Source organism: Macrobrachium rosenbergii, chromosome 20 (assembly GCF_040412425.1).
Source record: "Macrobrachium rosenbergii isolate ZJJX-2024 chromosome 20, ASM4041242v1, whole genome shotgun sequence".
NCBI lineage: Eukaryota > Metazoa > Arthropoda > Malacostraca > Decapoda > Palaemonidae > Macrobrachium > Macrobrachium rosenbergii.
Window position 1 is genome coordinate 16,804,610 of NC_089760.1, and position 17,664 is coordinate 16,822,273.

Consider the following 17,664-nt stretch of genomic DNA (forward strand, 5'->3'; position numbering starts at 1 on the left):
ACGGCCTTAGACGCATTCGTCTGTCATTTGAGGTGTCACTGCCACTATAATCTTAAAAATAACGAGATCTTTCTCGCTTTCTTTACACACTAGGCTATTAGCCTCCCCTTGAATATTCTTATCTTTAGTATCACTGGTTGCCTCTTTGCAAACCTTCTTATTATGACACTGCCTTGCTCAATAATGACACTATCATTGAGATCTATCATCAAAAAACGCTCATAATCATCACTATTATTGGAACACGACACAAGATATTTCACTTTTTGCTTTTTTCCTACTATCCGGGAACGATTCAGCACATAACACACTACCATTGGGTCTACGCTGTCTAAACTGACTATTGCTGTAAAATTATCGCTCGATGATTAATAATCCCACCGTAAATAGCAATAATTTAAGGAATACTCCGCGCATAGATTGAATGTCACGCAACAATAACAAAAGCGCTGATTGGCTGGCCTGCCGCTAGGCGCGTAACAAGTTTTCGGGTAATAAGAAAATCCTTATAACGGCTCTCTAGACAAATTGTGCGCGGCTTGGCAAACTCGCCTCACGGCTTATATTATTCTCGATGACAAAAGTTCATAAGAATGTTTCTCAGAAACATGGTAAGCAGGCGTTCGCATTAGGCGAAAACTGCTATACATTAAATGCGAATTTTTGTATCATGATAGTAGGGGCGCATAGCATAGCCTTATTCTATAATTTATGGCGCCTTATTCTCGAACGCTTGAGAAGAGGAATCTCATTCTAAGGGCAAATTTCGTTGAAAATATTAGGTTCAGCTTATTCGCCGCTCATTAGTTTTACTAACCGTCATTTTTCATGGTGCTTTCATACCACAGTAGCTCATTTAATAACAATGACAGGAAAACATACCTAGGGTTTGTGTCTCCGGGATATCTTTAAGACAAAACATTCCTAACCAGAGTGGGAAGACCTCTGTATTGGCCTATATCATAAGCAATTATCTGAGTATTGCCAGATCCCTATAAATGTAAAGTAGATGGTCATTCATTGATCTTAGAACAATAATATATATATATATATATATATATATATATATATATATATATATATATATATATATATATATATGTATGTATGTATGTATTATGTGTGTTTTGTGTATGGGATGGGTTAACGAATACCCAGAATCTTCTATAATATATACATACACGCATACTTATCACACTCGCACATTTCTAAATTCATGTACATAGAGTGCAATCTAACACACGTGCTTTAGTATTATATATATATCTTGTATATATGTGTATGGGTATGTATATACTGTACATATATATATATATATATATATATATATATATATATATATATATATATATATATATATATATATATATATATATATATATATATATATATATATATATATATATATATATATAAGTATATATATGTATATAGGTAGATAGAGTATCTATCTTGATTTTACTAATACACGAGTGTTAGACTGCATTCTATGTATATGGATTTTGAAATATGCAAGTGCGCTGAGTATGCGTGTAAGTATGTATTATAGAAAATTCTGGGTGTCCGTTGACCCGTCCCAAGAAGCCAAAGAAACTCTTAACTGCTAGAGGCAACTAACTAACAACTCGGGCTCTTCTTAACTCCAGGAAAGTCTAGAGGTTTCTGATGTTGAACATCATTTTAAATTAAAGCTCTGAAGCCTTAGCTCGTTATTCAAGCGAGGACAGATGACTCGCGCAGCATTTGGCAATCTTCGGTAGTCAATAATCCCGGCTGTAAATGCTCAGACACTCCTATGAGACAAGGATAACAATAAAATGCTCCAACCTACAAGTACGTGCCTTTTAAACTTAATGTTCTTTACATTTAAAGCCGTCTCTGTTGGCGTTTGCGTAAACTGCTGATTAGATATCAAATTACAGAGTTACTTTCGTGAAAGGATGCTTCATGAATCAAACTATAGATTATATAAATGTTCTTTAGCGTGTTCTAGAATGCGTATGAAGATATTACGCACGTGCACGTTCCTATCATTCTGAAATTTTTGGATCATCGCAAGAAGAAGTTTTTTAAAGCCTTTGCTTCAGCATCTATGGATCTTAAGACCACGTCTAGTTTTTGAGAAAAGGAGCCCTCTCTTGAGTTAATTAGTAAAATTCCAAGAGCTCAACTATTTTAATCCTATGTTTTTTTCAAAATACGAATAAATTTGTGTAAATTTGAAGGAATTCTCATAACTCAGCTCTAGATTTGTTACCGCCTGCATAAATCAACATGAATTCTGTCATTTCTAGCAGTCCTGCATTTTCACTTTGCATGACATAGCATTTATGGCCCGAGATATTCAGTATTCCTAGACACTTGTTGAGTCACCGGATCCCCAGAGTTCAAGGTCTGTTTTATTTACATCTAGTGCAACATACGGAGCTCCATAGTTTTATTTTGCCCAAGTCCCAGTTCTATTTGACCATACTTACTCCTATTTTTGCAGAAGATTTTCCTTCTCTCCTCAAACACTACCCTTTTGTCATCTGAGAATTTGGGTCAATTGTCCTCAATTTTTCCAGCTACCGATCGATATTACAAGAAATACACACACACACATACACACACAAATGATGACTCCTGGGAGTGGAGTTCTCAGTCTAATCTCATACGTTATTCATTTCGCAACTTAAATTCCAAACTGACCTACTGTAAACGAGTACGCATATGTATTCCAGTAACTGTAACTGATATTTGGATTCTCGCCCGGCTTCTTTTTAAATGGTGTCGTTTCCGGTATCTTATCGCTATACATTTATCGTTTATTTTTAACATTTACTTACTAGATATGCACATAAAACTAGAAACAGGACGACAAGTGCTTGAGACCCGGATAGTGCACATGATTAAAATGTATGGTGTATCATATGTAAATAAGATTAACGAGTTGCAGATGAGAATCTTGTACAGTATAGGTGTAACTCTATGAAAGTGTTTTGCTGGGGGATTCATTCTTAATGTGGCACTCAGAGGATGAATGTGAGTCACTAATCACTGACTACTTCTTTATTTCTCTTCGGAGATTCTTGGAAAATTGAATGAACAAGTCCCATCTATCAAATTACATTAAAGTTAGAAAACGTTGGTTGCTTGTCCTGTATGAACATTTTCAGTGTAAAATTATTGTATGCGAAGAAGCAACAAATAATGCAACTTAATTGCCTTATTTTTCAAGATATCACATTAACATAAAAGTTTCTGTATTCTGTTCAGTGATCCAGCGATCATTACGCCTTTGTATGCATTAAAATTGTTATATACTTCTTAAATCTTCATTGTTGTTTGTAAAACTGGGTCTTTTTTTTTTTTAATCTTATGCTCCATTGTTTGTAGTTTGCTTGAAGAAGTCTTAAGGTAAAGGTGTAAGATATTGCATTCCGTTGGCTCGCTCTCCTCGTTGCCTTATACTCTGTTCATACACACACACACACACACATATATATATATATATGTACATATATATGTATATATATATATATATATATATATATATATATATATATATATATATATATATATATATATATATATATATATATATATATACATATGCTTTGAGACACGTTTGAAGAATAAGTGACAGAGAAGTTTGTCAAACAAGCAGGGGAACAGAATTCCATTAAAAATAAAACCCTGAAGGTTTTTTCAAATAATGTTTCTTTACTATTTTAAACATAGATGATAGAGCAAGTAGCACAATAGACTAAGGTAATAGTACAACAGCCGGCGCAGGGCTAATTGAATAAATTTATACCCACTTTGGCACAGAATTCCAATATCTTAGGTCAGGCTTAGCCACTGATATATATGTATATGTGTGTGTGTTTGTGTATATACAGTATATATATGAAGAGAGAGAGAGAAAAAAATAAGTATAGCTTAGTTTTACCAGACGAGAGAGAGAGAGAGAGAGAGAGAGAGAGAGAGAGAGAGAGAGAGCGATGTGTGAGCACACCTTCCTGCCAAAGAGTACAAAACAAATTTTGTAAGGATGGAAAATAAGGGCAACAAAGTCATACAAACAAGGACCAGTTACAGCTGCAAGCTTTGCATGGGAGGTTTAGTTATAGGTGGATGGAAGTAAATCTGGTTTGTTTTGTCCAGTGTTCTCTCTGTGAATTGTTGGGAATATAGTTTTTATGCTTCTTTGTCACTTACCATTTATACATGAACTCACATGTAAATATACAAACTTTATGGCGTATGCCACAAGAGTGTGTTTCTCTCTCTCTCTCTCTCTCTCTCTCTCTCTCTCTCTCTCTCTCTCTCTCTCTCTCTCTCAGTTGTTACCTAACATAGTTGGATAAAAGGGTTTTGTGACAGGATGTGGATGGTCACAACTTCCAGTGAGGGGAGCGAGGAAGGATGTAGTAAGAAATGATTTAGTGGAACGGATGAATCGTCCATTACCTTCTTATATCTTAGTGTTATTTTTAAATAAAATAACCCAGAGCGTCAGTGAACATATAGTGAAGTAGAATTGCCTTCTTTTAACGTATGCGACTTGACTATTTGAAGGACATCTTAGATCTGAAGATCTTGATATCTCATCAACGCAACGCGAAAAACTTCTCCCATTAGCTACTTACATAAAGTAATTCGTAAGGAATACTCTCTAGATACGACATAGCTGAAAGTAAGTTACGATACACTGCCGCAACTAGTAGCTATTGTGAGGCTAGGTGAGAGTTTGGGCTGTGGGGCGGGGGCGACAAATGTAAAAGTTCTGAAGCAATTAAGAAGAATCAAAGCGACATAGAAATTCACTCTCCACTCTCTGAGAAACATGACTCGCAAGTCGAGAGGAGCCCGCTGCTAACTCCTAAAATTGCCAAGAAACGAAATTACTTTGTATTTCCGCTTAGATTCAGCTCACGAACGAAGAGAAAATGAAAAATAGACAAAACGCAATATATTTACTTGTGGGTCATTGTTAGGATTTTTTTTTTTTTACATTTCCTGACTAACATTTTTAGAAATTAATTTTTAAACAATATTCTTTCTCTGGTATAGTTTTCTTTCGAGTTCTTTCTTCTTTGCTTTAGTTACTGTACTGTTCATTGATTGCTGTTTAACGTATATCAGCTTTGAAGAGTGTTGATTAAACATATATCATGTATACTGAACACAACTTAACTGTTTTCCACGCACCATAAAATCTGCTCATGCTCATATATATATATATATATATATATATATATATATATATATATATATATATATATATATATATATATATATATATATATATATATATATATATATATGTATATATATATATATATATATATATATATATATATATATATATATATATATATGTATTTATACCCATACACACATATATACAGTATATGTGCGTGTATATATATATTCATATTTATGCATATATATGTATGTTTATATATATATATACACATATATGCATATGGAGCCTCGATGGCTCGGTTGGTAGAAGCAGCAACCTCAGACTTCATAGAAGTCTATGGCGAGGGTTCAATCCCCGCAGCCGACCGGTCAGAGAGGTGGACACTTTGCTATCCGTGTAGACACCCCGGGATTACGTATGTAATCAACGGATAGGTTTGCTGAAAGCAAATGGGTGTTACAGATTAATACACACATAAACAAAGCCACTCCAACACCTTCAAAAACATAACAGACACCTCACACGTCTCGAACTGTCAACCTACACGCCCAGTTCTCCTCGCTGCTGGGAGAAAGGGAGCTGGGGTTTGGTAACATGTACACATTCGCTACCGGGGTCTAAGCGATGTCAGGCAGGGCAGCCGATCGAGGCTACGGCCTACCCCACCGCCAAATCAAAGTCCTTCAAAAGAAGGCATCGTGCTTACCCCATATAATAATGGGAAAATGCACGTTAAAGGCGAAGAAGAAGAAGATACACATATATGCATATATAAAAAGTACTACCACTCAATGTCTAAAAATCTCCATGAAGGAATCGTCAGAGAAAATAGAGGTATTCGATTAATTTTAGGTTATTGTCGTTTGCTTTGGTCAGAGAACTAACTATTTACTGTAACTCTGAAAGCTTCGTAGTGTTTCATACTTTTTTGGAGATCTACATTTAAGCCGTTTAAAAACAAACAATTTAGTTTCTGGGTAAAATATTCTGAAGCATCATTTTTAGCAATGGACAATACTTATAACATTACAACTGACGACACGTGATAGCATTTGATGACAACTCATTTTTAATGTTGACAACTGAATAGGTCTTCATGACCTGCGGAATGCAGCGTTCATCATGCGATATGACTCACTCTGGTTCGTGTTGTGTACAGCATCTTCATAGATAAGGACACGAAGAATTTCCAGACTGATGACAAAGTAAGTTTTGATAATTAAGGAAAGGTTCGTATGGAAACAAAAATTTCTAATTTTCAAGACAAATAAGTCTACAGAAGTTTTTGAGTCATACTCCTTGAGCACTGGTACTAGTAGTCACAATTTCTCTGCTCTTTTCTTTTTGTTTTTTTTTTCTTGGTTAATTTTTATTTTATAGATAAAAGGTCACTTCTTGCATTTTTCTGTCATCGATATATGTATTGTAAAAAAGTATTCTCTTACATATAAGATATATTTATTGCAATTTTCTAATCCATTCTCAAATTCATAGACGTGATGAATGAAGACAGCGGGTGAAAGTAACGAAAGTGATAAATTTCGGAAAGGGTGCAAAATCTGAGATGCAGTTTTTGCCAGACAAGTCTACAAGTGACTGTGTCCGTAAGATATTAAGAAAAATAATTGACTGAATCTTTTCATTTATTTATTTATTTTTAATTATTTTTTTACAAATTTATTATTTATTACAAATGTTTGTGGTACTCAGTTTCCCATTTATAATTTAAATCACTTCCGAAATTTTCCGTCTCTCATACGGAGACTAAAAAGAAGGAAATTTCACTTTACTCTTGACGTCAGTTTCAAAGAATTTCAATAGATCTTATTTTTTGCCTTCGGTGACTTTGGAACATACTTATGGATAAAAATTTGCTGTTGGAAATATGGCTAGGATTACTAACACATATATCTACATACGTACATGCACACACACACATATACATACTCACACACATATATATAGATAGATAGACAGATATAGATATATGCTGCTCCATAACATTTGTAACTTTCTTCAGATTACTCAGTTTTAGACACTTTTTGCGAGCTGAGTTATTTCTAACGCAACACATTTAAGCAGTTTTAGTATTACTGTGATTTACCCATTCTGGACTATATGACGAACATTTGTCAAGAGATATGATTATGAAACTGATGAAGCAAATTATCATAAGGAAAACATGAAAATATGCCTCATATATGCTGTAGTTCAAATGATAATGACTATGCAAGTGGAAGTATTATTGGCTTCTAGCATTTTTATGTGATAACTGGATGAGAGAGAGAGAGAGAGAGAGAGAGAGAGAGAGAGAGAGAGAGAGAGGAGGATCTCTCTCTGACCTTTATTATCTAATCTAGCTCATAGTATTAGCGCGTAACACGTGGGGGTTGCATGTTTGATGGCTTCCTTCACTTAACAGTATTATACTCAGCAGCGTCATAACGCACCAGGAAACTCAAGAGTGGTGACTAAAGCCTGAAGGCAGCCTATTGCTGATCTGATTTCCACTTGTCATCGACGAGGAAAAAAACAATTTGCTTCGATTCGGAAATCGGGCAAACAAATGCCCCTATCAAAGCTTGTGTCATGGAAAGAAGAAACAAGAAAAAAGTTTCAATGTCCCTAACCCGGAGAAGGTGATAAGACCATCTTTTGGAAGACTGGACCTCACAGGAAACAGGAAAAAACGAAGAATTAGAAAGAGAAACGATAAACAAGCTTTAACGTATGAGAAAGCCTCTAATAAAATGTTTATATCTCTAGTTCACATCGTGCGTGGTTACGTTGTGCTGTTCTGCAGCAAACTGACCTTTAATAACAGTGATAATCAATACGTCAGCGTTTGGAAACAACCCTTTGAAGCAGAATATGAAACGCCTCGCAAGAGCTTAATGCGATAGGTGCGGAATTACATAACGTCTAGACTGCTACGGCAGGAAGAGAACCCAGATCCAGAACTCCCAGTTTGAACCTTGAAGAAGTGATAGGGCAAATCAAATCTCATGGCGCATATACTGTACACATTATATCATTTTGTGAGTGGTCTGTTTTATTAGTCAATATGATTTTGGAATAAGGTCTGGTCAGTCCTCCTTACCACTAGTTGACAAGTCTGATTTTATGAGGTCATTAACCACAGCGACCTAGAATTTATATTCTTCGTCTAGGGATTTATAAATTATCTAAACTCTTCGTTTCTGTACTAAGACACAAACTCACTTGTAGTTTTCAGAATATAAAACTTGGTCATCTAGGCTACACATATGAGAAAGGCGCCATGTGAGTTCTTCGCATATACTAAACGGGAGAAAGTTGCTAAAAATAACATGACCTAAAGAGGCAGACTTCTCGACTTGACCAACCTCGTTCTAGATAAGCTGAGGAAACCCTATTCTTCCCGTCGCTTCGGCTTCTGAGCCGGAAACTTTGGGAGCATAGCCGTTGCTTAGACTGGCTGTTAGCTCTTGCTTTACACTTACGTGTAGACAATAAAATGAAAACTGTGGAGCTGAAGAAAATGTATTGCAGGGAAAATAAAGAATGGGAGTGGGACTAACAAAAACTCTGTTTGATGTGGATCATTTAGAATGTTTAACACATGCTGAGGTCGTTTTGGAAAATTACCATCAATTGCATGAAATAAAATCATTTATCCTTTGTTTGCGCTAGCGCATCGCAATTATTTTAAAAGGGAAAAATGTTAATGAGTAAGGGAGCATTATCTTCCAATGGGACTAGGAATTGTCAGGCAAATAGAATGGAATTAGTCGCTTAGAGCTTCCGATGGCACAAAAGGCAGTCATTATATTGTGTGGTTTCCTGTCTTCGAACAATGTTGCAGAAAGTCATCCAATTTCTGAAGATTATTTCTCTCTCTCTCTCTCTCTCTCTCTCTCTCTCTCTCTCTCTCTCTCTCTCTCTCTCTCTCTCTCCCCTGGTTTTTTCAGTATATCAGAATATATTTTTTCAATTTACATCAGTTGATTTTCATTGTATTTCCTGTCAAATATAAATAATGAATATTAAGGTGAAGCTATATTTCGCAGTATTTCATATTTTATCACCACTATAAATTTGTAAATGGCAAATGGAATGAATGCAGCATTCCTTTATTACAGATAACTGCCAGAAACATCAGTTATGCTGTTCAAAGCTAGTAAACTAGTCAGCTGAAACTGCACAAAATAAGCAACCTGCACAGTGCATGGGCCACTGTACGCTCTCTTTCCATTTCTTTGGCTTCTATTCCTCTAGCTCCCCTTGAAGGTAGCAGCAGAGGAAGAAGATGGAGGAATGCTAAACACTGTCTCCACCACGATTCGCATGCTTAGAATAAAATCCTACTTTCATTCACGTAATTCCCACTTGAAAGTGTGGCTTAATTTGTACTATCTTTAGAGACTTCCTCTGACCAAAGATCACATTTTACGTGACAAAAAACTAAGAAAACGATTTGATAGATTACGATTATAGACAAGAAATAAGAAGATCCTCTTTCAGTCATTTGAGCTTACGTTTGAGAGGCATACACATGCCTTACTAGATATTTCTTTAATATATGTGGAATGAACTTATAAACTTCACTACAAGTGGTTTTCTGTGATACACACACACACACACACACACACACACATATATATATATATATATATATATATATATATATATATATACATATACACACACATACATACATACATATATATGATATATATATATATATATATATATATATATATATATATATATATATATATATATATATATATATATATATATATATATATATATATATATATATATATATATATATATATATATATATATATATATATATATATATATATATATATATATATATATATATATATATCTATATATATATATATATATATATATATATATATATGCTCAAGTTCGAATCTGTTACTAATATATATATATATATATATATATATATATATATATATATATATATATATATATATATATATATATATATATATATATATATACCAGCAACCCTTAGTAGGTACATAAGTCCGAGTATGTTTTCGAGGCCCATAGATCTCTCCAGGGTGCCACCACCTATATGCTGAGGTCAGTTAGGTGCCTAACCTTCTGGCACATCCTTCAAAAAAAAAAATATATATAACCTATATATAAAAAAAAATATAATATATATATATATATATATATATAATATGTATATACTGTATATATATAATATATATACATGTGTGTGTGGAGCAACCTAGAGTCGTTATCGACAGGAAAAGAGGAAAAGTTAAGAAAAAATAAGGCCCATTCCGAAAGGAAGAGGATTCTTGGTCGTTCAAGAAAGCGATAATGATGAGGCTCATGCAGTAGAAGGTATCCAAATTTCGGAATATCTGGATTGGATATTTTTACTTATGTCTTTACTCTACCTCTATTCTGTACTTTTCGGGAATTACTTAAAACCCCAGGGTTTCAGTTTTTTCCCTGAATAATAGATAATTTTTTTCTTGATTTAGTTTTTAATACTTTGTTACTTATGGATTCCGTCGTATTTTCTGACAGAAAATCTGTGTTCCTGTAGTTACCGTGTGACAGCGCTGGCCTTCAGTAAATAAAGTTAAAGTAAGTTGAGTTTGGTCAGTACCAGGATGGTTATGTTGCCAATAAGTATAAAAACGCCGCTGGCCCATGAACTCCATACCATCAGATGGGTCTTGGTTGTAGGTCACGGCAAAAAGTCTTCTACTCAAAATGCAGGCCTTGAAAGCCTTAAAACACGCTTTATGAATGTGGCATAGAATGCAATGGGGTTCGAAAACCTAAGAGTAAAAGTATTATCGTCTGACTGAGCAAAGGTTACCCATTTTCTTTTTTTTTTGACGTAATCATCAGGAACATGATGCTCAATTTTTCTTTAAAAGCACTTTTTTTTAAAAGGCCAAGCACACTTAGGCGGGAATGCTTCCTTTCAGTAAAAGTGACTAACACAGATTAAGGTAGAAGTTGGGCACGGCTCGTAACCCGAGTTTCACTCTCATACGGGTTTTAATTATTCTGTACTATTCATATCCTGTTTATTAGAATGCACCATTCGTGATGAACATGCACAGTGTGTTTATTTAAGTATTTAACTACAACCATGCATGCACACGTATAAATGTGTGATGTGTAAATTGCAATAAAATTTATGCATATATTTATGATAAAGGATATTTAACTTAACTTTAACGATTAATGCAGATTCTTTTTTCCAAGTTATTGTCACGTATTTTGTTAAATTTCTGAATCAACCACCTTTACAAAAGTGCTCCCCGTTTAGTTTCAGACATATCAGTCAACCATAAGTATTTCCTTTGCGTCTCTATCAATCTTTAACTTCTCCGTTTGTCAAATACTGTCAAGCAAAAAGACCTCTCCAGGAAAATCTCAGATGTGACCAGTATAACGTGTCATAGTGTTTTTCTTTATTTCTGATTTTAACGTGTTTCTTCTAGAATAAATTTGTTGATCAGCCTATCATGCTTATTAACCTCCATAACTGTTTTCGTTCCGTTCATCTTTTTTCATACCTAATTACAGATTTCTTGTTCCCAAGAAAGTATGTCGAAACGTTTTTGTGTGTTTCCTTTCTCACGCTGGGTCAGTAAGATCTGAGGTCCTTTTGTTCATCACTCATTTATTTTTTAATAGAATTTGTAATAGCGCCTCATTCTTTGCTCCTTACTTTAGTCATCCTTCCTACAGTATTTTCCCTATTACAAGAAATAATCTAATTACGATATATATATATATATATATATATATATATATATATATATATATATATATATATATATATATATGTGTGTGTGTGTGTGTGTGTGTGTGTGTGCACTAAGTTCTCTAGTGTTCTTGACCAAGTACCCCAATCCAAACTTTTTTTTGTTTCAAATCTTAAAACAACTTTAAGCAGAAAGAGAATTTTTCTAAATCAATCTTGAGGCTCCACAGGAATATTGTTTTGTATGTGCTCATAATTTTCAGGGAGAGAAAATAGATGACTTACGAAAGAAAGCCATTTTTGCCAATTTCGACATACTTGGGTTTTTTCTTTTACATTTAACTACCACTTCTTCATATATCTTCTCAAAGAAAAAAATGGCTTAGGTAATGTATTCAACTCCTGATTTAACGCAAAGCCGATTCCGTGATGGTGCATTCGTAAGTTATAACTGAAAATGTAAAATACCTGGCTTTTCCAAGTGTGCTCAAGGTGGTCATATCTATAATATTTTCGAAGCTCTCTGTACTTAGAGCGCCTTATCGCAAACTGCAACCCAGATTCACAATAAAAGAGTACATGTAACACTGATATCCTACAATGAATATTAACCGGCATCGTTTAGTTGGTTACCTACACAAACTTTCCTTTAGACCAAAGATTTCAGAATTCATAGTTATTTCTTATAAAAAAAACCAGGCCTTAAATGGCATGTTATTAACTGATCAAGCATAATGACTATGCATTAGATTCACCCAACCTCAGATGCCCTTAATAAAGGAAAATGAAAACATCAACTCCTCTTGGCTACTTACCAACTCTTGAAAGACTCCAGCTCTCTTGCACCGTTGCCATTTTCTGTAGAAGATCGTGCAATCAACTTGTAACCTTTTTGGAATGCTTTCAGGACGCACCGCTCTTGCAACCATAAGGTCAAACAACTTACTTGTCTGCCTTAAAAAAGCATTTCTTGTAATCTCAGTCAAATCACAACTAACGGATGCAGGCACAGCTTGAACTGGTCATCTTGAAATGAAGTCCTATATATAAAATGAAGGTAACATTTCTGTATTATAAATATTCAATTCAATAGCTTTCAGTTACGTTATGTAGGTAGAAAAAATGCACGCAAAAAAATATAGATAATATGTGGTTCCCTTCTACGTTTCTGGATGCATGTACTTTTTCCTCTTTATTCCGGCCTCAACGTAACCTGAAGATCAATTTTCAGATGGCCTTTTATAGCTAAACACTTACGCGGGAAGATTTCCCAGATGCGCAATTAGGCTCAGAGAAAACATGTAATTTTTCGAGTGGCACTTATCATAATTATTTTCCTTAATCATTGACATTAACGCCAGTATTTTTATCAATGCCATTTCCAGCGAAAAAAGTTCCTCTTAGAAAAGGTGACTTACGATCAACAATGCAGCAGGCAGTGTTATAATAATTCTATCAGCTCTGTGCTCTTTAGATCTCAACTCTTATTTTTGGAGAATACAAAATCACCTACAATCTTCACCAGTCTATCACATCTCATCCCCGTACATGACCAAACTAACTTTATATATACCACTGATAACTTTTTATCTGACCATCAGTTCTTTATGTTAATCACTCTTCCGGGATTCAACACTTTTTTCCTTAAACACAAAACAACCACACTTGACTCTCATAAACAAGATAGCTCCTACGAAAAATTTTCATGATTATCAGGCATCCCATACTTTCTGAGCCACCTTGTTCCTCTTTATGCAATGTATTTGATATTTACTCAAATGTCTGTATGTACCTTCCACTTCCGTGTTCCCACTGCTCATCCCAACATATTCCACTGCTTCCATGCAAACTATCACAGCTTTACCCCCTTCAAACATTCACTTTCAAACTCTTCGTCTTTCAAACATTTTCAAACTCTTCCACTAGCCTCTGTAATTTCTCTTTGCTATCAAATAGCAAGCAATCAATGACGTATCCATAACAAACATTAGCCATTCAATTCCCATTCACAACATATATTTGCCCTCAAGGTTGTAATATATATTGCTTTTTCCTTAATTTCTGTCACCATCGCTTCCTTATAGGATAATGTGCCCCTTTTATCCAGTTTAATAACAGTTTTTTCCTTAAGTACACTATCGTCATACGCAGTATTTCCTTTTTACACAGACATTTCACAGCCTGTTTCATAGTGGACAGCAGATTGGCTTATCCTTTCGCTAGTCAGATACCCAGCCCATCTTTTCTTGAAATTCCCTTACATGTTCCACAGTATATTAACGGAGGTCTAGACACCTTTTTTTCGACGAAAAGGAACGATTATTTCGCTTCATGCACCTCTTACAACCCTTTCCTTAATGAGACAAAACTCACCGACCGTAACATATTCTGAATCTCATTAGCGGGAAAATATAAGGGGTAGACATTTACAACAGTTCACTCTTTCTCCTAAGAAATTCGACAGCGTTTTTCAGTTAGTATGAGCTCCCATCGAATATCATAAATATCTTGGAGAATCCAAACTGTCACTTAACAAGACAGTAATATTCACCATCGAAACCCTTTAGAATTAAAGTGCATAATATCCTTAAAATATCACCCAAAGTTCCATGTGCAAGTCAATGAAATATTTAGTCACATAAAACGGCATAATTCTTTATTATTTATGTGTTACATAACGTTAGAGTTCGTCACCTTTGAAATTTTTGTCAGCAGTTCTTTCTACCTCAGACGTCATAGGAATGATTTATTCATGGTTTGCCTATAACAGTTTTTGTGTCATATCTTATTTGAGACGTTTTTCGGATCGGCAGGAACGTGCTCATGACGACATGAAATAATTTCACGGGCATATTTTAGGTGCGTTTTTTTTACACGTTGTTACATAAACTGTGGGACGATGAGCAGATCCATTTTATTTAATCAAATCTGCATCTACTTTGTTGCAGTGTGATAAATCCATCATGATATCATTTCCAGCTAGGAAACTGTGCTTCTGGAAATACTGTAATTTTCTACACAAATTTAAGATTATGCTTTTAAAAAACATTCCCTTTTTCTACAGAAAAAAGGAGTTAGTCTTTACTTTTTACTGTTCTATACCCTCCAACGTATCACACAAAAATAAGAAGCAAAAGGGATTTCACTGAAACTCCTACACAAGAGCTTCGCCGTCTGAAGGAAGATTACGGTTTAAACTCAGTCGTATCCTCCTTTCACTCACAAGATGAGCAGTTCCCGACTCAGCCTTTATTATTCCCAGCGCCGCGGTAGCAAGAGGAGCACTGCCGGGAGAGAAACGAGTGACTAAACTCCCCGCGTAAAAGTCCCCTCGGAGCCACCTGCTTCTGAGGGGGAGAAGTGATGCAAGAGAGGTTACGAGAATGGGGTCAGCCTTGTAACGTCAACGCCGACCTCAGCAAATCTTTCCGTGTTCATATCACCGCTTTCCTAGTTATAGGGGTAAAGCCTAAATGCACTCTCTGCTGCTTAGGGTATTAATGAGAACAGGTGACTCATTCATTTGAAAGAAAACACATCATTCCTTTCCCAACGTGATTTTCACATTATTAGTTCTACTATTTCTGTTGATCTTGTGAATGTTGATAATGATACTGATTATTATTATTATTATTATTATTATTATTATTATTATTATTATTATTATTATTATTATTATTATTATTATTGTAGTTGTTCTTGTTTTGGTGTATTATCTATTTTATAAAAAATGGAAACGAATATTGCTTCTAGTTCTAAAACAATGTCTGCGAAGGTGTCATTATAGTCTCACCTTTCATTCACTGAGTGCTGTTCGTTACTTGCTAACGACTTCATCAATAAAAATCCCTTCTACAACTTTAGATAAGTGTAAATGACAGTCGTAAAGCTAGTCTCATACAAAGTAAACCAAAGTGTATAGGGAGGGAGTAAAACCGAGACATAGGCTACTAACCTTGAGGAGAAAAGGGACTACCGTAATGACAAGTAGGATATGGGTCGTTATGTAACCAGCCACTCGACAGATTTTTTTCTGACGTCCTTAGTTGATGAAGCCTTCCACGAAAAGTTGATTTCCGTTCATGAACACTGTCTGAGATAAACTATTTCTCATGTTGAATTTCTGACACCCAACGTGCTTGCAGAAACGGAACTTTTATGTCAACAAAAAGAACTAAATATTTTAACGTGATTTTAGGGTTTCTATGCGTGTTTTTGTGCATCTCAAGAATAGTGTAAATTCTAATGATAATTAATTCTTCTAGCTTTTCGGCAATTAATCTGAGTTTTCCATTATTACTGTTTAACTCCCCCACATTTTTTTTTCATGTCCACGTATCTCCTGCTGGCTCTAGCGTTTCATTGTTTGCAAGTAAGACTGGATGTAGTCTATGTAAAACAGCTTATGTGAAGTTAAGATGATTTCTTTTTATTTGTTTGCCACTTTAATCGAAGTCCAAAAAAAAAAAAAAAAAAAAAGGCATCGTTGACTGACAGACACAAATTGATCTCAGCAGCAACTTAGATGTTGCGGCCTCCATGTAAAACAACTCAATCTTCCCAGTCTGTACTGTTCCTATTTTTTTTATTAACAATTCAGACATTGTAATCATCCATCTTTGAGGCCTTTCAATAAAAAAATTGACTAGTCTCATTTTTGCAACCCCTCAAAACTTGGGTTTGTTTGGTTGCAACTCAATCTGTATCATAAATACTGACCCTTTTCTATATTGGTAAAAATTCGATGACGTTTGACTAACATTAATGACAAAATATATAGAATAATCATATCAAGCATATTTGCTGTCATTTCAGTTTACGTTTAAAAGTCAGTGATGTTTACCCCTGACACACGGTTCACACTCAGGTGACAGGTCGCTCGTGTGAAGTGGTTTCAAAGGTACTACTGTATACCTCTTCTGGGGTACCGCGCATCCATTAGTGTCTTGCATCTTGACAACGAAACCGTCATTCCAGTCCATTGATCTTTTCGTGCTATAATATATTATATTGCATTCGTGCGTTGTTGGAAATTGGCCTATGATATTCTCCGATTCAGTTTCAAGCCTATCCGGCCAATTATATGCCTAAAATCATGCACGATTTGGTGAAGCACCCGACCTGCCTTGGCTTCGCTGTGCTGAGTCCAAGGGTGTTGTTAGCTGATCAGAAAAAGAAAGAAAGATTCCCCCAATATCCGACGTCGAAGGCACTGGTAGCCTCACCGCCCAATAAGCCTAGGTGAGTTTTTTTTTTTTATGCACGATATCAGCTTAAGGTTAGGACAACGGAAAAGTAGATGAGCTTGTATTAGTGTTAAAATAGAGATGGATGGGGCGTGCCCAGGGATGGCGAAGCGGCCCCCCGCCCCCATCCATGTCAGGGCACGGCTTCCTAGGTCAGGTTAGGGTAAGGGACGTTAGGCTAGTATACCTATAGCCTTGTTGAAATGTGGCTTTGCTTTTACGCTGGCTGTAAATTCACCAAAATGACAGATTTTGACGACTTTTCGGTCGGTGAGTCGCGGAAAATAGCCCACGCAACTAAACTGCAGTTTTACCGAAAATTGTTTTCACCTCAGAAAAGCGTCAATATTGGATAACAGGTATATGTGAAGAATATTGTTAATGAAAAAATGAATATTTCTGTGATTAATCGTCCTCTCCAGGACAGGTATCTCATTCTTATTGATTATGTACGAAACTGG

General features: G+C 35.2%; 1 protein-coding gene across 1 annotated transcript in view; it reads right to left on the bottom strand.

The window, feature by feature from the left end:
- Window positions 1-15,313, bottom strand: part of LOC136849082 (neither inactivation nor afterpotential protein G-like) — a 46,311-nt gene extending 30,998 nt beyond the window's left edge. The window contains exons 1-2 of the mRNA XM_067122016.1: window positions 15,181-15,313; window positions 12,773-12,997 (exon numbers count right to left, since the gene is read on the bottom strand). Of these exons, the coding sequence (XP_066978117.1) occupies window positions 12,773-12,812 (40 nt within the window). The 5' untranslated portion in view covers window positions 12,813-12,997; window positions 15,181-15,313. The remainder of the gene's footprint in view (window positions 1-12,772; window positions 12,998-15,180) is intronic.
- Window positions 15,314-17,664: the final 2,351 nt, after the last annotated feature.